The sequence below is a fragment of the Loxodonta africana genome, chromosome 8 (assembly GCF_030014295.1).
Source record: "Loxodonta africana isolate mLoxAfr1 chromosome 8, mLoxAfr1.hap2, whole genome shotgun sequence".
Taxonomy (NCBI): domain Eukaryota; kingdom Metazoa; phylum Chordata; class Mammalia; order Proboscidea; family Elephantidae; genus Loxodonta; species Loxodonta africana.
In genome coordinates this window covers 2,159,095-2,180,812 of record NC_087349.1, presented here as the reverse complement: position 1 = coordinate 2,180,812, position 21,718 = coordinate 2,159,095, and the positions used below count along the sequence as shown (strand labels likewise).

General features: G+C 44.3%; 1 protein-coding gene across 1 annotated transcript in view; it reads left to right on the top strand.

The window, feature by feature from the left end:
- The window catches only part of CNTNAP2 (contactin associated protein 2), a 1,506,181-nt gene that overhangs the window by 654,130 nt on the left and 830,333 nt on the right, over window positions 1–21,718 (top strand). The window contains exon 10 of the mRNA XM_064290350.1: window positions 5,802–5,973. Coding sequence (XP_064146420.1) covers window positions 5,802–5,973 — 172 coding nt within the window. The remainder of the gene's footprint in view (window positions 1–5,801; window positions 5,974–21,718) is intronic.

The following is a 21,718-nucleotide window of genomic DNA, read 5'->3' as shown; positions in this document are numbered from 1 at the left end:
AACTTTGAAAATGCATATGATTCCTCTGTAAGCAAGAATAATAAAATGCTAAGCAGGCTGCAAATCAGGTATGAAGTTTTTGTATGGTAAGTCTTGAGAAGGAAATCTCAAACATGCCAGCAAATTGCCACCATTACAATGATCACGTAAGGAGGGAAGGCTCCCAGTCTACTGATGCTGAGATGCTTTAGGGACTGACAAGACTGCAGCCCACTGCAGTGTTATAACACATTGCCAGGTAAAAAAAACCAGTAACAATTACCAGCATAAATATATCACAAATGTGCTTCATTCCAAATCCGTAGGTATGAGTGCCAGCCTCTCAATCAAAACACGCAAAACTTTTATTTCTTTATTCTATGTCACCTTTCAGCTAACTTGACAATTTTAATTAAATTAAGTTGCACTTTCCTTCCATTTTATATCTGTTTGATTCTGATCCCTAAAATCTCGGCCACAAATCTATTTCTGCAAACAGTCCCACTATTCGTCTACTACGTATGTGAAATTCTGAGCTTCGGAGCAGTCACTGAAAGTAGCTCAGGCACTAAGACACTAGTATTTTAACTGAAAATTATGTTTGTACATCAAGAGAACAAACAAAATAAATAATGGGTTCCCCTCTGTCTTAAAGGAAGTTAGAGCATCAGAGATTTCAGTGACAGAAAGCTGACATCTTCAGCCCATTGCTAACAGCAAGGAACGGCCAACATTCTGCCTGTCGGTTGGTCTTTGTGGACGTAAGTAAAAGCTGCATCCTTTGTGATTCTAGGACGTATTTGAGACAGCGATGCGGGATCTTCAGTGGCGATCTGGATTAGTTGTCTATTGCTACATGACAAATTACTCAAAATGTTCTAGCTCGACTCAGCAATCATTTACAGTCTCACTTTTTCTATGGGTCAGGAGTTCAGGAGCAGCGTGGCTAGGCAGATCTGGCCAGCACTGCTCGTGAGGTTGCAGTCAGATGTCTCCTGAGGCCACTGTCATCTGAAGGCTTGAGGAGGCTAGAGGCTCCTCTTCAAGGCCAATTGCCTTCACGGCCATCAAGGTGCTGCCAGCTGTGGGTGGGGGTCCCAGTCCTCCCTACATGGGACCACTCCACGGGGCTGCTTGAGGCTCCTCATGGCATGGTGGCTGGCCTCCCAGAGCACATGACTCCAGAGACCAAGGTGAAACCTCTAAGGCCTTGAGTTCTTAGCCCTAGAGCTCACACACAAGATCACTTCTGTGGTATCTGCTTGTCACACAGTGAAGACTGATTTGCGTGGGAGGGGAGTGTACAAGGGCATTGATACCAAGAAATGAAGGCCAGTCAGGGCCATCTTGGAGTTTGTCCTCTGGCCCACAATGAGGCCTGACTCTTCCACATGAGAAGTACACTCACCTCCCTCCAAGGCCCTCAAGGTTTCGTCCTAGTAGAGTGTCTGCTCAAAACCCAAGATCTCATCATCCAAGTAAAGTCTAGACCCAATAAAGCTGCTGGAGGTCCAAGTACAAGGAAGCTGTCTGGGGCAGCCCCTCAACTACAGTCCTCCAAGCACACTTCCTCTTGATGTGAAGACCTGTGAACTGAATGCACCTGAAGTATAATCACATTTAGTGTGGAAGGTACTATAGCTGGGTGTGACCACGGGGGGCATGGGCACTTAAAGATAATGAAAGGGGAGAAAAAAACAAAACTGTTAGTGGATGTGTAGCATTCTTCCCTATAACTATCTTCTCCTAGAACATAGCCTATGTAGAAAAACAAAAGGGCTTGACAATTTCAAACTCCAAAATTGCTCCAGACCAAGCAGAGCTGTGTCATGAGTGACTCCTGAAGTCTTGTTTTATGAACATAGTTACCCCCAGTCTGTCACAGTCTGTGTTCCTGACGTGAGTTTAGACCAGGGAAGGTCTTGTTCTCCCAAATAAGTCTGTTCATTTTGGAATCTTTCAAAGCTAGTATGTATATTTAAAGACCCTCAAGTATTCATACAGCATTGAATATACCATGAACTGCCAGAAGAACAAACAAATCTGTCTTGGAAGAAGTACAGCCAGAATGCCTCTTAGAAGGGAGGATGGTGAGACTTCATCTCACATGTTTTGGACGTGTTGTCAAAAGGGATCAGTACCTGGAAAAGGACATCATGCTTACTAAAGTAGAGGGTCACTGAGAAAGAGGAAGACTCTCAATGAGACGGATTGACACAGTGGCTGCAACAATGAGCTCAAGCACAACAACGATTGTGAGGATGGTGCAGGACCAGGCAGTGGTTCATTCTGTTGTGCACGGGGTCGCTATGAGTCAAAATGACTGAACGGCACAATACAACAGCCAGTATTCAAAAATCAGAACCAAATGATGGTCATGTTAAGAACGGTCAATAGAGCTACAGCTGGATGTTTTCTCTGCTAATTTTAGACATTAAACTCTGCTCAATTTTATCTTGATTAGAGAGATTGGAAATCATATGTGTACACGCAACTAGTCCAAATAGACCACTTGTCTAAGATCAGCATTTTCTGATGGGAATAATCCAAGGCGAAGGAAAAACAATATGACTTAGAGTACATATTGTTGTTGTTAGTTGCCATGGAGGCAATTTCAACTCATAGTGACCTCATGTGACAGAGCAGAAACGCTCCATAGAGTTTTCAAGCATGTGACCTTTCAGAAGTAGATCACCAGGCCTGTCTCCCGAGGCACCTCTGGGTGAATTCCAAACACCAATCTTTCTGCTAGTGATCAAGCACTTAACTTTTTGTGCCACCAAGGGACTCCAGAATAGATTGATAGACAGGTAGATAGATAGGTAGATAGATAAATGATAGATAGATAGATGATAGACGATTGATAAATGGATGGAGGGAGGGAGGGAAGGATGGATGGATGGATGGATGGATGGATGGATGGATGGATGGATAGATGATAGACAGATAGATGATAGATGATAGATCGGTGGGTGGGTGGGTGAATGGATGGATGGATGGATGGATAGATAGAAGATAGATGATAGGTAGGCACGTAGATAGATGATAGATTGATAGATAGATGATAGATAGGTAGATAGAAATATGTATGAATATATAGATACTAAAAAAAAAATGCCATCAAGTTGATTCCAACTCAGAGCAGCCCCACAGGGTTTCCAAGGCTGCTGTAAATCTCTACAGTAGCTGCCTGCCACATCGTTCTCCCTCAGAGCCACTGGTGGTTTCAAACCACTGACCTTTGGCTTCGCAGTTGATCACTTTAACCACTGCACCACCAGGGCTCTCTATATAGATACATGTGCATATATATATATATACACACACACACGTATGTACACGCACACACAGGACTGTATGTATATGGCAGTGGTGGTTCCGTGCAGAATTCTCATCTCCCATGCTGGAGACCCAAGTTAAATTCCCAGTCAGTGCCTCTCATGTACAGCCACCACCCGTCTGTTAGAGGAGGCCTGTGTGCTGCTACGGTGCTGAACAGGTTCCAGTGGGGCTTCTAGACTAGGGAGAAAGTCCTGGTGATCCATTTCCTAGTATTAGCCCGTGAAAACCCTGTGGGTCACAGTGGTGCAGTCTGCAGCCTGTCCTGGGGAGGGCGCAGGATCAGGCAGCATTTTGTTTTATTGTGCAAAGGGTTGCCCTCAGCTGGGGCTGACTCTACAGCAGCTAATGACAACAGTAGGTAGGTAGGTGGGTGGGTAGGTAGATAGGTAGGTAGGTTGGTAGGTAGGTTGGTAGGTAGGTTGGTAGGTTGGTAGGTAGGTTGGTAGGTAGGTTGGTAGGTAGGTAGGTTGGTAGGTAGGTAGGTAGGTAGGTTGGTAGGTAGGTGGGTCGGTAGGTAGGTGGGTAGGTAGGTAGGTGGGTAGGTAGGTAGGTAGGTTGGTACGTAGGTAGGTAGGTTGGTAGGTAGGTAGGTTGGTTGGTAGGTTGGTAGGTTGGTAGGTAGGTAGGTAGGTTGGTAGGTAGGTTGGTAGGTAGGTAGGTTGGTAGGTAGGTTGGTAGGTAGGTTGGTAGGTAGGTAGGTGGGTTGGTAGGTAGGTAGGTAGATAGACAGATGATAGATGATAGACAGGTAGACAGACAGATGGAGATAGGCAGGGAGGTAGGTAAGTAGATAGGTAGGTAGATAGCTAGGTAAGTGGGCAGATAAGTAGGTAGGTAAGTAGGTAGATAGGTAAAAAAAAGTAGGTAGGTATAAACTAAAAAAAAAAAAAATTTATAAGAGAATTTAAGTAGAGATCTATAGATCTATTGTTATGTAGTATTTCGTTGATCAAAGATAATACACATTTCCGTGATTAACTCTTAAAGGGGATTTGAATGATGTTCATTAGACCTTAAATACTGTAACCCATTAGTAAGGTGAGAAAAGAGGTTTCCACCATACTCAGCCACACTATCACTAGTCTAACAGATTCGGTCATTAAAAAAAAAAAAAAAATCAGAGTTAATGGCCAATATCTGTTTTTATGGAAAACTCACTTTTATCCACTTAATGGCATGTCTTGGTCCCAACCTCCTCCATATAAATCTTTTTTTTTTTTTTTGTACATATAAAGTATTAGACTGAAGCGAATGTGTGAGTGGCTCCAGATGTCTAAGCAGACAGATTATTAGTGCAGTTTAATTTGCACCAGAAGGTGAGGTTGGTGTGGGGAACAATTTAATAAACTGAAGCTTTTGGGACTTTCTGGAAACACCGAATAGGATCGAGAAATATCATTCCCTCATGGCCTATAAATTTTACATCCATGATAACAATGATATATTTTTCTATTGAAAAGGCATAAGAGTAATTGATCAGTGAGGCTATTTTAAAGTTCTTTAGCAATAATACTCAATGTCTGATCTCGAGCTCGGCATACGCATGTTCTATTCTCTAACAGAACCAGAGGTACAGACTCTTTTTTCCTTTTCTCAGTGTCATTTACCCCCTTGTAATTTCAGTTTCATCTGTCATTTATGCCCCCTATTATTTATGAGCCCAGATGGCTGCTGACCCAAGGTCTAACAGTTGGAACCCACTAGCTGTATAGCAGGAGAAAGATGTGGCTATCTGCTTCCCTAAAGATTTACAGCCTCAGAAACCCTAGGAGACAGATCTGCTCTGTCCTGTAGTGTGACTAGGAGGGAGGCAGAACTGATTCCATGGCAATGGGTTTGGTTACATCATTAGGTACTGTGTATAGAATGGCTATTCAAAGCAGAATGGTCGAGCCTTTTGCTGAAATTTATCTCTCCACAGTGATCCTTTGGATTTCGTAAATTGAGATACCATTTGTCAGGCAAACATCTCTTTGGATTGAGTTAGATCCTCCAATATTTCTTATGGATTAACCCATTAAAAATCAATTTTATTTGATAACAGTAAGTTTAGCCTATTGACAGCTGAATGGCAAGGCCCTAGGGAATTAAGAAAAGAGAAGGAATGTTTGAGCGTGTAGAAGGGGAGGTAGGGCAGTTGGGAAAAGGTTAAGGTTTTGGGTCCTCATCTCTGAGGGCAGGCTCGGGCAGGGAGCTGTAGCAAGGAGCCCAAGATGGCAGAGAAACAGGGAGTGGGGACAGAGTGAGAAAGGAGATGTCAAGAGCAAAAACATGGCCGAGGGTAGACCCCAGAGACCAACGTTCACCCCAGCGCAAACCTGACTACGTCCCAGAAATAACTTCAGTGTCTCAAAAGTCTTCATTCTTCCACGTCGAGAGGGGCATCAGTAAGGACAACAGAGCACAGTGGTGTGAGCAGAAGGCTGTGGTCAGGGAGAATGCCCCCAGAGTTTAATGCTCCCATTCCTTGTGCCCCACAGGTGTCCTGAACCAGATGGCGAGCTCGGGGCTCTCCCTGCTCCAGCCATCCTTCCAGGGCTGCATGCGGCTCATCCAGGTGGACGACCAGCTGGTCAATCTGTACGAGGTGGCTCAGAGGAAGCCGGGCAGCTTCGCCAACGTCAGCATCGACATGTGTGCCATTATAGACAGGTAAGTGGTCTGCCTCCCACTGCACACTGCCTGTGCGTGCTGAGCGCATGACTGTGTCCTGGTCTGGGGAAACGCCAGACAGGTGCATTCTGGAAGGGGAGGGACGGCGGAGCACGAGCGGCTTCTCTTACGGAGTGTGTGGGATGCCAGCATGCTGGGTATATCAGTGAGGGGTGGACGCCACAGGACAGTCTCGATGCCACCTTAGCCCATCAAGCCACTCAGTGAGTGTGCACAGGTGGCTTTGCCAGCAACAGCTGAGTACAGAGGGACTCTCAGCTCCTTTTAGCCTTTCCTTCTCTGCCTGCAAGCATGGGTGCCCTTCTCTCCCTGGCTCAGTCAAGGGTCAGATTCATCATGTGGCTCCCCCCAAAGCCCCTCCCATGGGGAAAGAAACATTAACACATGTGGGTGGGCATATAGGGGTACACCGAAGCAGATATTTAGAGTAATTGAGTAAAGCACACATTTTGAAATAATGCCAAATATAATCTTTATTAGTTTTTGCAAATCCAAGGAGGAGCTTTTTAATAAAATTTTTAGTGATTGATGTCTCACGCAGTGGAAAGAGACAACTTTCATATGAAATATTATGATAATATCACATGCACTATCTTGGCACACTTGTGTTCCAAAATGAAAAAAAAAATTTCATTCTAAGAAGTTTTGCCCCTAAACCAGCTAAGTCTAAGTCTAAGCTGCTGTGAACCTAGTGGATTCAGAGCGTTTTCTAAGCTATTTTAAAATCTTTCGCGGGAAGTCTATCTTATTCTGAAAATAATATTATTAATTTTCTATTTTGGAGGATGAAAGTTCTTCGAAGTCTTTTTAAATTTTGAAATAAGATTTCATTCCTACCCGCGTCTGCCACCAACGGAGCGCAGACCTGACGTCTATAGCAGTCTTATTTCATGGGAGACGCTCCTTGGGGAAGTCTCTCCAAGGCACACGAGGAATCTTACTAATACGTAAAATGATCTATGATGAAGGCAGATGGCGTCCATATGATCATAGTAAAATGGTCAGTTACAGTTCATGGTGATTTTAGGTTATGACTTAAAAAAAAAAAAAAACAGTATGTTTATAATATGGTGTGCTGATTGTCACAAACCGTGTGGGCTCAACTGCTAACCGGAAGACTGGCAGTTCAAACCCACCCAGAGGTGCCACACCCAGAGATGCCCCAAGAGGAAGGCCTGGTGGTCTCTTCTGAAAATTCAGCTGCTGGCACCCCTGTGTGCTGGCACCCCTGTGATCACAGTTCTGTTCTGACACACGCGGGTCAGCACTGGCTCGATGGCATGAGCTTTTTACATTTATATAAGACCTCGCAGTGGAGCGCGGTGTTTATTTCTGCTTCATGTATGTAAATGTAAGTCCTGATGGCCTAGGCGGTTTATATTTAAGCAGAAGAGAGAGCAATTTTCATAAAAATATATTCTAAATTTTTAAACCATTGGTAATTAACTATTCTTAGTATTAGCTAACAGTATTATTTAATAATTTTTTAATAGTATTATAACATAATACTACTTATTATAATTATATTGTAATATAATGCTAAATACCATAATAGCTGATACTATTAGCTATCATTTCTGCCTAGCCAAGTGTTAGCAATAATCAGGAAAGCCGAGACGTAAATGTTTGAAGACCAGACCATTTGTTCTGACACTAGGTGTTTATCTACACATTCAACCATCGTGTTCTGTAGAAGGGGCGTTTCCTTCTTGGTAACAGTCACTCACCATACTGAAACACGTTACACCTTGTCCATTTTCCATGTCACTAGCTTTAATGACACAATCATTTCCACCAACAATACCCGAGTTAATCTACCCACCGTTTGTAAACAGGCTAGATCTTACAGTGCAGCTGCTGCTTCGCTCCACATATGGCGTTTCCTGGGCTTTGTACTCAATTTGTTTGCTACTAAAGGAGTTGGGGTGACGTGTTGTGATTTTAATGTTTTGCTGTAATGGAGACAGTAGGAGTTAAATTGGCATCTAAAGAACGAATGAGGTTTTAGCAAGTGAGGAGAATAGAAGGCAGCACTCCTGGTGAGAGCAGCTCGAGGGAAGATGCAGAACAGGGAATGCAAATTTCCACTTTGGGCAGATCCAGGAGTACAACAGGGGCCAGACCCATTGCCTGTGGGGCCAATGCCCACAGCTGACGGAACCAGGCTCTCACCTTCCTCATCCTGCAGGATACAAACAGGAAGGGTGGCTTTGGTGAGCCGGCCATCTCTGACGCAGCTCCACTTGTCCCCTAAACCCACCGTGGAACCTGGTTTCTGCCCACACTAGTTTTGGAAGCCAAGACCTTTGTGCAATAATTACCAATATGTGAAATACCAGGTCCCTTCATTTACCAAAATCTTTCCTAGCTGGACAACTTATGCTGAGAGGCGATATGTTTTGTATGTTTGACACAGGGCTGCATTCCCATCTCTGAATCCTTCAGGAGATGGTTAGTGGTACTGCCCCTGAGTGCCCGTGGCTCTTGCCTGTTCTCTTGTAACTGGGGCCCCCTTCAGATAATCCAGTATGCATCCCTCACACAATGCTGGTTTGATTTCCCACCAAGGGAAGCTCTGTCATTGCTCAGCCCCTGCCCCGTCATCTCCAAGTTACCTAGACTCCCCAGAATTAGTCTGCCCTGGCTCTTTCTTACTTACCCCTTGCAAACTCCAGCTTGATTGATTTGAGAGCTATTTTTTGGAAAAGAAGGAAGAAAGGATAAATGAGAACCTAGGGTTAAGAAATGGAAGGGCTGCCACCAGCCTGGTTTCCATAAGACGTTCTAAGATCATGGGGGCAGCTGCAGTGGTCCCTGAGTAGGATTAGGGAGACAGCTGGAGGAGGTTCTCAGGGAGTTTTTCCAGGTCTGCTGGGACACCCCGTGACGGGAACCTATTTCCCTTTCTTTGTGTGTGGTGGAGATGCTTCTACACCACTCAACCCAGAGCCCCAAGTGGTCATGTAGTTTGCTGTGCATGTTTTCAGAGTCCTCTTTTTCTCCTCCGTCACAGGAAGGGGCAGCCACAGACCAGGACTGGTGGGTGTAGTAAAGCCAGAGTCAGCTGTGTGATCAGCTGTGGGGTCCCCAGACAGCTTTTGTTTTCATACCCCCCCCACCCCTCGTTCTTGATTGACACAAATGTGCAGCCTGGGGCTCAGTGGCCGAGAAAGCCGCAGGTCCAGTGACCCAGCACCACACTCCTCCTCTGGATGTGAGAACGTCAGTCCTGGCTGGTTCAGGTGGCTGTGCCTCATTTCATTTTTCCTGGAGCTGAAAGCCTCCATCCTTCCTGCATCCTCCACAGCTAAGTGGAGCCCGTGCACCTGAGGGATGACCCCCAAGTGTGCAAACCACTTCCAAAGAAACAATGACGAGCTTACATTAGGACCTGTGTCATTGCAGTGAGATGAAGATTTTGGTTAGAAGGCCCCCAAAGAGTGGAAGCTGGGGACTAAGTATATACGTGTTTAGAGGCCTAGGCAAATCCATATCGTTAGAGTTACACCTGACTTTTAACAGGGCTCTAAAACAGATAAAGTAGCTCATTAGAGCTAGAGTCTTCTCTGCTCTTTCCTGCCTACCTCCCCTATAAATATATTAAGGAACAGAACCAGCAAACATTCTAGAAAACACAAAGAGCAGAAATGGACAACTGAACGTCCTAGTTTAACCACAGCCGGGAAAATTACCCCTTGAGAAGCTGTGAACAGACTGGTCCCATTTCCGAGTGAGTAATTAAGTCTTCACTATGTGTTGGAATGGAAGCGCATAACTACAGAGCCAGTATTTATTTTTTTAATCAGTGCTGTCTTTCTAAGAGCATCTCCCCAGTTTCTTGGGTTTTCTTGTCTAGAAAAGGAAGAACGAATGTGTGACTTTTTGTAAGTGCATCCAAGCGGGGGCTGGGTGGGTATAATGTGAGGTGTCGTGGAGAAAGGCTGGCTCTGTGGAAAGGAGAACAGCATTTAACAGATGGATAGAGTCGGCCCAGAAAGAAGCCACACATCTCGGTAAAATCAGGATTAAAATTTCCGGTCCAAACTCAGGTGAGGAGTCTGAGTGGTATTAATGCGTTCAGCTGCTCACCAAAAGGTTGGCAGTTCGAGCCTGCCCAGAGGTGCCTTGGAAAAAAGTCCTAGCAATCTACTTCCAAAAACATGAGCCATTGAAAACCCTGTGGAACACAGTTCTGCCTGACACATGTGGGGTCGCCATGAGTCAGAATTAAATCCATGGCACCTGGTTTAACTCAGATGAAGGAAACACAAAACATTCTTTACTTTCTATATGATCTTTATTTGCTCACAAGCCCCTGGCCTGTCTTAGTCTTATTTTAGACAATCGGGCCAAAATTGAACCTGCAGGTCTATCTATTTCTTTGATCTCGGCCAGCCGAGAGCTCTCCTGGTCCCCACTCCCTGCTACAAATGTCCTTGATCCACGGGATGGGCAGTCTGAGAATAGGAGCAATCTGATGAAAAATGAACGAAATGCAACTTTGACTTAAAATATCTAAGTGTTTCCACTCTAGTAAAGGAGGCCTGGCTCAGAGACGCAATGTTTTCTTAGTGACAATACTTACACAGGAGCTTGCCTTCCTTTCTCACCTGGATGCTGCTGGCTGGGAGCAGCCACCTCGGGGCCTCACCGCCCTTTTCCCACGTTTCCAGGCTGAACACCCATCTGCTCTTTCTTTAGAGATGTCAATGTCATCATTTAGATTGGTGTCAAAGTGCGCTAGCTTGGACTTCTTTTACCTCAGGAAACATTGTCTGTTACCTTAGGTACCAATTTCCTTACTTTGTACCAGCTCAACCCTGCCCCGCTGTGACTCCAGGAACTTCTGGCCTAGAACTAATGCTCAGAGAACTGGTGCCAAGGAGGGTTCTCCAGGATTGCAGCTGCGCCCAGCTCTTCCTGGAGAACACTCTTCACAGTCAGTGAGCTAGGACGAAAGTTCGCATCTAGTCGCCAGCTCAACAAAAACAAGTAGGAAAAAGATCGGTTACAGAATCCGCGCAGTTCCTTATGTGGCGGTTCATACAGTAACTGTTTAGGCTCGTCCACCTGGTCCCTTTGTCTTACCTCAATGCATTCCGCATCTTGGGTCTCACTGATTTTATTTTGCACGTGGCTGTGTTCTTTCTTGGTCTGGCCAAAGTGGAACTACAGCTGGGTTTCTGGGAAGCCCTTTCTCCCCCAGGCTAACTGGCTATTTCTAAGGCTGTATGCATTGCTTTACATATAAACTCTCCTGGCCCCGGGCTAACCAAAGGGTCCCCTTTGATCTTTTAACCCCAGTGTCAAAGCCATTTAGTTTTTGTTAGAAGCTATCTGAGAGGGCTTTCCTGTTTCTGAGAACATACGATTCATAGTTAGTTATCTATCCAGCACAAAACATCAGCTCAAAAACCGAGAAGTACCACATACCCAGGCGAACCGGGTTCCATCAGTTACTTCTCTGAAGTTATTCCAAAGTGACCCTATTTCTAAGTACCAATAGGTTATTACAGTGACAAAACAAAACAAAACTTTCTTTTTTTTTAAGTAGTGAAATGCCAGAGGAGGTAGCTCTTCTAAGAATAAAAGGAAAAGAAAATTGAATTACCCACTTAAAGATTCAAAAGCAGCACTGTTTCTCTTTGATGCACTGCCTGTATTAGGACAGAAGAAAGCTGGATCTGCTTTTGGGGCGGCATATACCTGCGCTTGACATTTAAATCCCGAGGGAGGTCTTATGCATGAAGGTAATGTCAGGTCTGCACTTGAAGACAAGCAGACAGAAAAAAGATAAAGAAAACGCATGTAGTCAAATCAACTACAGATAGACTTAAATAAGCTTTTTTCACTTTTTATTTTTGGCTTTTGATATTGCATTACCTGGAAAAAAAGAAAACGATGGCAAATGATTTAAAGATGTATTTAAAGTAACTTTCTTAACAGGTAGTTTCTTCTTAAGATAGCTGCTTTCATCAGTTACTTGGATACATTGTAAGATTTTGATGGATTTAGGAGCCCTGGTGGTCAATGTTACACTTGGCTGCTAACCAAAAGGTCAGGGGTTCAAGACCACCCTGCAGCTCCACCGGAGGAAGGCCTGGTGATCTGCTTCAATAAAGATCACCGCCTAGAAAACCCTATGGGTCAGTTCTACTGTGTCCTATAGGGTTTGTAAGAGTCTGAAAACTCGATGGCACTCAACAACAACAACAATAGGGGCTCATTTAGCTGACCTTACCTGAAACAAACTCTACAGATTAACAGATACCCACCTTTTTCTTTGTGGAATCCAGGGGCTGATCCATCCACCTGCCTGAGGGAGAAGGAGCTGGAAGCAGAGGCTACGTGCCTCCTGACCCCCCCATCTCCCTCATGCTGTGTGGGTGTCAGGTTCAGGCCCAGACAGGCTTATACAACTCATGCTTGTTATTGTAATCATATGGTATAATTAATACTAAGTGTGTGATTAAATGGGTAGAGACACACAAAGAATAGTTTCCATTCAAACCAAATCAAAACCTTTTTGAAATGCCCGTGGACAAAAATAAACCCAGCAATTTAGGTATGGAGAAGGCAGCAGCAAAAATTTACTCAGATTCATAAAAATTGAGCTTTGTTTACGCAAATTGTTTCACTAGCGGCTTTAATTTTCCCAACACCTTAAGAAACCAAGGCTGAAAATTCTGGGTGGTGCATTACGGAATGGCTGCCAGGAAAACTTGTGGTGGGATTGCAGAATTCCCGTCACTGGGTGCGTGCTCACAGGGTCCTTCAGTGAAGCTCCGTCCACAAGTGAGCCATTGGATTTCCATGATATAGGGCTTAAGGTGAAATTAAAACAGTAAAAGTGTGTGTCTTTTTAATTGTGCTTTGATGAAGATTTAGAGAGCAAATTAATTTCTCACTAAACAATACACATATTGTGACATTGGTTGCCAACCCTAGTATGTGTCAACACCCTCCCATTCTCGACCTTCTTTTTAAGGACTCCTTTCTTTAATCAACTTCTTATTAAACCCAACATATTAGAGAGGTCTTCTACTGTTCTCTAACTGGGATAAAAAGAAACTAGAACTCACTTTTTTCTGTTGTTTTCTATAATTGCGGAGACTTTGTATTTCAAATAATGAAAAGGACAGAAGGAAGGAGAGAAGTATGGAGATAGAGAGAAAGAAAGGGAGGGTGGGAGGAAGGAAAGAAGAAGGAAGGAAGGAGAGAATTATAGAGCTAGAGAAAAAGGAAGGGCAGGAGGAAGGAAGGGAATGAGGGGAGAGAGAATTATAGAGAGAGAGAGAGGAAGGAAAGAAGGAGGAAGGGAATGAGGAAGGAGAAAAGGAAGAGAGGGAGGAGAGAGAGAGAGGATGGGGGTGGAGGAAGAAAGATACATAAACCATTAAGTTATCTTGCTCTCTATATCAGCAATATTAGTTTGGGACATTTTCTACTTGCATTAAAATAGTAATTAGGGGGAAAAAACTCAAGAATGGTGTCTATTACAGCAGTGTAAAAATGGCATTTTGCTGTTTATATTCTTTGCTGTTTAAATAATCTATAACCTGAGAAGAAGGGGGAGGTTGTCACAGGCTTTGCCATCCTGTACTTGGGGTTTGCCATCACTTTTTATTTCACTTGCTAATTGAACTTCTTTCCGGGTTGTATCTGTAGTGCCAAGAAACAAGTTTCAAGAGGTTAAGAAACGTACCTCCTTAGATGTTGCTGTTGTCGTTAGGTGTCATTGAGTAGATTCCAGCTCATGGTTATCCCATGTACAACAGAAGGAAACGCTGCCTGGTCCTGTGCCATCCCCACAGACGTTGCAGCGTTTGAGCCCATTGTTGCTGCTCTTCTCAGGCAGCACTGTCTAAACCTCTGAGAAGCTCACGTTTGGCAGGTGAGAGGGAGCACTTCTTAGTCACTGATGCCTGTGTGTTCGCTGAGGCACTTCGGTAGAGGCTGTCTCTCCCCGTGCTCACCAAGCCCTGCTTACATCAAACAGAACGTTGCATGAGTGAGACCGGCCTGCAGACGACGGGGCGGGGCTGTGCTTGTCCATGTTGGGGGCAGTGTTGAAGAGAGAGTCTGATAAACTCTAGCAAAGGAACTGAAATACCTGAAAGCGTATCTTGGTCAGTAAACAGATTGACTTCAGTAGACCATCCTCCATGACTGCCACAAGGGAAAACCCCTAAGTGCCCTATGGGGTTTATTTATAGGATTAACTTTGTTTGCCGTCAACAAGAGGTGCCTGCTAAGCTGTTGTTCTATGTTTCCTGATCTTTGCCCCTTTGGCACAGTCCCAGAAAGCCTTCATCAACATGGAAATTGTTTTCGTGGACACAAGTCCATGAAGACCCCCTTGGGCAAATAGGTGGGACAGCAAAGTAATTTTTTAATTTTTTTTGAAGAAAGAAAAAACTTTCAAATCTTAAATGGACATTTTTTAAGTCAGACGGAAAACAGCACACACAAATAGGTGAGTCCATTTCCCGTAGACACAGTATTTCATTAACTCCAGGGGTACCTGTTAATCCCAGTGAAGGTCAGGGCAGTGGTACTGGTTAGTCTGTTGCTGTTGTTGTTAGCTGCAGTTTATTTGGCCCTGACTCACGGTGACCCCGTGCACAATGGAAGGAAACACTGACCAGTCCTGCGCCATTCCCATGATGGTTATGGATCCGACCATTGTGATCCATAGGGTTTTCACTGGCTGAATTTTGGGAGCAGATCAGCCGGCCTTTCTTCCTAGCCTGTCTTAAAATCTGAAAGGCTGAGTTGGGTTGGGGGAAGTGCAGGTCATGGGGACTGTACTGAGAAGGAAGGAGGAGACTCCAAGGGCAGCAGCTCCCACACATGGCTCTTGGATACCAGACAGGCGGCTCATTCTCACACTGAGACCTGATGTGAGTGCAAAATACACACCGATTGTGAGTACTTAGCACATATAAAGGGATGTAAGCTCTCTCATTAACAATGTTTTACCTTGATTACAGTTGTGTTAAATACATTATTAAATTCAATGCACTTCTTTCTTCTTAACTTTTTAATGTGGCTACCGGAAAATTTTCAATTACATATAAAGTGTGGTTCATGTGATATTTATATTAGATATTCCTGGTTTAGAATCTCCCTCTAGAACATTCTAGAAGGATGATGGGCAGCTGTAGGGCCCCGAAGCCTGTGCATTGGCCTTGTCCAGCGTGAGTTAAAAGATCCATGCAGCCTCTGACAGGACTGTATGAACTGTTCTCCAGAATTATTTTATTTCTGAGACAATTGGGATTCCCAGAAGGTCTATGAACCTGGCATCATTCTAAAGTTTCCCGTCCCTGTGAACTAGCTGGAAGCCTCCTGAAGCCCTCAATCTGCTTGCGATGCCATCTCCAGAGAGTGTCTTTGCAGACCGAGAAGCCAGATGTGTTGGTTTTCTCCGGGAATATTAATTCTCTGTCCATTAAAAATAAAATAAAAAGTATTCAGCGAAAAGAAACAAGTCCTAAATTAAGTAGAAGATATTTTAGTTGAGCATGCGGAAGAATTTCTTGGCTCCAAGATTAATTTCTTCCAGTAAAAGTTCTGTCCTACATAACACAAACGTGTGTGAGTCAGCATCCCTGAAGGAAAAGATAGGGGCTTGGTTAGAAATGGCTCTTAGCTGCTAGGAGCGGAGACCAAATTACAGCTTCTTAGACAAACCTCAGGCTTATCATTGCACATTTAAGATGTATGGACTAGACTATGTAGGACTTGTAGGATAAATCCAGAAAGCAGCCAGACACCCAGACTCTAAACTTCTGCTCCAGTGCCCTTACCTTGTGAATTTCATTCTCATGGTCACAAGACGGCTGCTGAAATGCTGGTCATTTCATCTGCTTTCCATGAAGAAAGTAGGAGGACCCGTTCCCAGAAGTTGCATACAACATTTTCACTTGTGTCTCTTTGGCCAGAATTTAGTCCCATGACTAGCATGAGTTGCAAGCTAGCCTGGAGCTGAGTCTCCTGTTCAAGGTGGCAATGTTCAGATTTACGGCTTAAGAAGGCACATTTGAGGGCTTGTAACTAAAGAGGAAGAAGAAAGATTGTAATGGGGTAGCAGTCTCTGAGCAATCGCTATCTCAAATAAAATTCATGCTTAAAAAAAAAACCTTGAAGCAGCATGTTTATAATTTATTCAGGTTGCATATTTTATATTATAACTCTAACAATTCAAAATAAACGTATTTATCAAGCTCCAGGCACTAGGTATTTGGGGGAGATACCAAAGGTGAATGATACAGCCTCTATCTTCAAGGACTTTGTAACGGATGCGAGAAGAAAGAAGTCGCTGTTGAGTCAGCTCTGACTTATGGTGACCCCACGTGTGTCAAAGCAGAACTGTGGCCACAGTACTTTCAAGGACTGGTTTTTCAGATGTAGATTGCCAGGCCTTTCTTCTGAGGCACCCCAGGTAGATCCAAAACTCCAACCTTCCAGAGCCAACAGAGAGAGAACATGGTCCTGTGGTGCCTTGCATTCAGACTTGTAGCCCCCAGAACTATGAGACAATATATTCCTGTCCTTTACAGCCACCACTGTGTGGTCTTGGCTATGCTGGCTCCAGGACAAACAGATTCTGTGTGGCCTTTGCTGACAGCCCCAGGCCACACAGGCACTTTGGTTTCTGTTGGGCTCAGTCCTCATTACAATCACTGTTTCCACCTGAGACCACCTGGGATCACCCTCCATTTAGACCACCTGGGATCACCCGCTGTCTAAGAATGAAGACAGTGGAAGCCCAGATGGAAAGACAGAAAGAAGCAAGCCCACACTCAACGTCATACCCTTCAGTTATGTGAGGCAATAAATTCCCTTTTCTGGCTCACGCAGCCTCGTGGTTCTTCAGTCCCCTGACTGGCCAGAACTGTCGTGCCAGTTTTCTTTGCTCACTGGTCATTTATTTCTGTATTTCCTGCTTCAGATTCACAAAAGTAAGCTGGCCAGCTCAGTTTATCTCTTCTCACCAGGTTCTAGTCTTTGGTTGCTGCTCAGCCCATGGTTTGGCTGCCCCCCAGGTAAGGAGTCCATCCAGGATCTAGCCCTGAGGCTGATGTGGGGGGGGGACTGCTGCTCCCATGGGGGTACCTGTGAGACAGGCATCTGGACACAACCCAGTCTTACACCCTGTAGCCATGATCATCTTTGCTCTGTTATTCTGTCACCTGAATTACTGATACATGGCGCATGAGCTTAGAAACACTGTAACTTGTCTTTTACATGTCAGAGAACACCTCCAAAGGGGGAAAAAAAATGAAATGTGACTTTTGGAAAACTTCCCTTCCTCTTCTCATTTTTATGCTTTCCTTTTGCAATGCAGTTATTGTGATACGGACTCCTATCTGATGATGGTGAGTTTAAATGAATCAAAATTATTGTTCTTGGAGAGGAGTGCCAAAAACTTGTAAGACACGATGCATTCTAATTAAAGTTCAAGAAGCCCTAGGCAAGAAAAAAGATAAGCTCTCACTTAAGTTATGCAAAAGTGTATTAATATCCAAGATTAATTAAAATCTAGGGAGAGTTTTTTTTTTTTAAGGGTGCCATTTAAAGTTTGCATGAAAGTTAATGCAATTATTGTGAAATGTTTGCTATCAAACTGGTTTGATGAATAAGGGAAGTCAATTAGCAAAATGGTGAATAGGAGTTAATTCTCATGGCTCTAGGTAGTTTCCTTCCTTTGTTCTATAAAAGTCACTTACAACCACATAGAAATTACGTGCCAATCACCACTGTTGGAATGAAAGGCAGAATTCTATGGTATATATTTATTTTCTTTGAGAAATAATATTCCTCCAAAAATGATGATGACGACAGTTTCCACAATGCAAGTACTGCTGGTCTCTTACCTCCCTGGTAAAGGACAGGGAGCACAGCTTTCGCTGCACGGGGTCCCTGACGTGTGGGCACTGGACTTTAGAATGATCCGTCTGTGTTAACAGGGTCGGGGAAGTTGCGGTTCTGAGTTCCAGAAATTGACCTTCAGCCTTCTAACTGAAAGGTGGGCAGTTATAACCCACTGAGAGGCACCTGAGCAGAAAGGCCTCTGAAAGGTCACAGCCAGGAAAACCCTATGAAGCAGTTCTGCTCTGCACACATGGGGTCACCGTGAGTCAGAGTTGACTCCACGGCAGTTGCTTTCGTTGGTTTGGGTCTCTTCTTACGTAGCCATAGATAGGCTGTGAGTGGATCAAATCAAAAGTATCCAAGAACGTCCACCCTTCCCATCTGACACAATGTATGACTTTTGAGACCACTACCAACTGCAGTAAAGGCATTTTCCTAGCAGCCTGATACAATATTGCAAATACATTTTCCCCTAGTAGCAACAGAATAAAGATTCAGAGAGGTGGGTTACAAAGTCCTTTGTAGGCTAGCCCAGGAAACAAGTCCGCTTATAGCGTAACTCCATGCCAAAAAGAGAATTGTGGTCTGAATTTCAAATAATTGATCAGCAAACGGATTTTCCAATGTCATATGTCAAAGCACCAATGTCATATGTCTTCTAGAGAAAGCAGGGCAAATTAATGAGGTTCTACTTTGTTACAAAGAAGTCCCTGGGTGGTGGAGGTGTTAAAGCACTCAGCTGCTAACCAAAAGGCTGGAAATTCGGGTCCACCCAGGAGCCTCTCAGAAGAAAATCCTGGCTACCCACTTCTGAAAAATCAGCCACTGAAAACACTGTGAAGCACGATTCTACTCTCACACACTTGGGATCACCCCAAGTCAGAGTTGACTCGACAGGAACTAACAACAACAGTCTATGAAGAAACATCCCTTCTCATTCCTGTGACCAGAAAATTCTAGCTGCTTTCAGAGGCCAGATCAGTAACCGGTGAGGGAAGGTGCAAGCAAGTACATGAATAGCCATCCACATAAAGGGGCTCAGAGTGAGTGTTTATCTCCCTGAAAGGGGCCCCTACCCCTGTCTCCACCCTGCCCCCACCACCTGCCATCTTCTAGCTTGGGAGGTCCCTGGGCTGCCCCTTCCCACAGATTGGAGATGCTTGGAACTCAGCGTGGTGCAGGAGGGGGTCCTGCCTGCCGTCTGCTCAGGCCTCTGCTCGGGGCAGCATCCTCAGCCGAGTGGACCCCATATTCTTCCACGTAGTTGCAGATACCTGGCCATGGTGATGGGAGGAATGTTTCCCAGATGTTTGGTTCCAGTGTTAAAAAGAGCAGAAGCCGAGCTCTGGTTTCTACAGCATAACACACTCTTGGCAAGGTGACTCAGTTTCATTTTATGACTTTGTTTTTACATCACCTGTTTCCAAGTGAGATTGAAAACTGGGATTGAGGAAACGAGAAGACAGAAGTTAATATCTCTCCTGCACCTGAGCTTGAAGTCTGGCTTGAAGTGTCTTAGAAGCTAGATTATGCTTGTTGGGAGTTCAGAAGAAGCCCAGCTAGAGTTCCCGTGGAAGGCTGCTGCCGGCATTACTGTGGGTCTTGGCTTAGTGTGTTACCAATGTGGCTGTCAATTTCCAGGAGAATTCTTCCTGATTGGGTACCGGTAGGGATGGATTCAGAGTGGGAGCCTGTTAAGGCTTAACTTGTGCCCCCTAAAAGATGTGTTGAGGTCCTACCTGGGTTCTTGTGAATGTGACCTAGTTTGGAAATAGGGTCTTTGCAGATGTTATCAGTTAACATGATGTCACACTGGAGGAGGGTGTGTCCTGATCCTATATGACTCTTGTCTTCATGAGAAAAAGATGACATAAAGAGACCCAGAGACAAACAGGGAAGATACCACAGGAAGATGAAGGCAGAGAGTGGAGTGATGCTTCCACAAGCCAAGGAATGCCTGGGGCTTCCAGAAGCTGGAGGAGGTGAGAAAGCATCTTCCCGTAGGGCCTTCAGAGAGAGCCTGGCCCTGCTAACACGTGATTTCAGACTTCTGGCTTCCAGAACTGTGAGAGGATAAATCTGTGTTGTTTTATCCCACACACTTTGTAGTGTAGGTTGTTGTTGTTAGGTGCCATCAAGTCGGTTCCAACTCATAGTAACCCTGTGTGCAACAGAACGGAACAGTACCTGGTCCTGCGCCATCCTCACAATCGTTATGCTTGAGCACATTGTTGTAGCCACTGTGTCAATCCAACTCGTTAAGGGTCTTCCCCTTTTTAGCTGACCCTGTACTTTACCAAGCATGATGTCCTTCTTCAGGCACTGATCCCTCCTGACAACCCATCCAAAGTATGTAAGATGCAGTCTCACCGTCTTTGTTTCTAAGGAGCATTCTGGCTGTATTTCTTCTAAGACAGATTTGTTCGTTCTTCTGGCAGTCCGTGGTATATTCAGTGTTCTTCACCAACACCATAACTCAAAGGTATCAATTCTTCTTTGGTCTTCATTATTTATCGTCCAGCTTTCACATGTATATGAGGTAATCAAAAATGCCATGGCTTGGGTCAGGCACACCTTAGACTTCAAGGTAACATCTTTGCTTTTCAATGCTTTAAAGAGGTCTTTTGCAGCAGATTTGCCCAAAGTAATGCATCATTTGGCTTCTTGACTGATGCTTCCATGGGTATTGATTGTGGATCTGCGTAAAATGAAATCCTTGACACCTTCAATCTTTTCTCTGTTTATCATGAGGTTGCTTATTGGTCCAGTTGTGAGGATTTTTGTTTTCTTTATGTTGAGGTGTAAACCATACTGAAGACTGTGGTCTTTGATCTTCATCAGTCAGTGCTTCAAGTCCTCATCACTTTCAGCAAGCAAGGTTGTGTCATCTGTATAACACAGGTTGTTAATGAATCCTCCATCAATCCTGATGCCCCATTCTTCATATAGTCCAGCTTCTTGGATTATTTCCAAAACATACAGATTGAATAGATAGGGTGAAAGGGTACAACCCTGATCCATACCTCTCCTGACTTTAAACCACACAGTATCCCCTTTTTCTGCTCATACAACTGCCTCTTGATCTATGTATAGGTTCCGTATGAGCGCAATTAAGTGTTCTGGAATTCCCGTTCTTTGCAATGTTATCTGTAATTTGTTATGATCTGCACAGCCGAATGCCTTTGCATAGTCAATAAAACACAGGCAAACATCCTTCTGGTGTTCTCTGCTTTCAGCCAGGATCCATCTGACATCAGCAATGATATCCCTGGTTCCATGCCCTCTTCTGAATCCAGCCTGAATTTCTGGCAGTTCCCTGTCCATATACTGCTGCAGCCATTTTTGAATGATCTTCAGCAAAATTTTACTCGCACGTGGTATTAATGATATTGTTCGATAATTTCCCCATTTGGTTGGTGGCGGTGTAGGTAGTCCCTGACTTAATGAGTGTTCTAGTTAAGATGAACCTCACTCAGGCCATCTGTTTTTTGTTTTTGCTTTTGGTACATCTTAGCATTAGTAATATGAACTACATACAGTTTTGCAGTGCGTAATTTGCTGATGTTATCGTTCTCAGGTATTCACTTACAGGTGTTCCGTGTTACGATTTACTGCTCAGAACACTGCCATATAGCAAGCTGCGGCCTGGACTACAGTGAAATCAGTGTCAGGAGTCATAACGGATAGAAAGTTGGGCAATGTTCAGCTCTAAAGACATACGACAATTGAACTGTGCAGGTACTTGACAGCCATTACAACTCTGGCTTCGTCTTACAACACTGACGCTGACTTCATTGTAGACCAGGCCTATAGTGTGATCTTAGTCAGCATTCTGTACCATAAG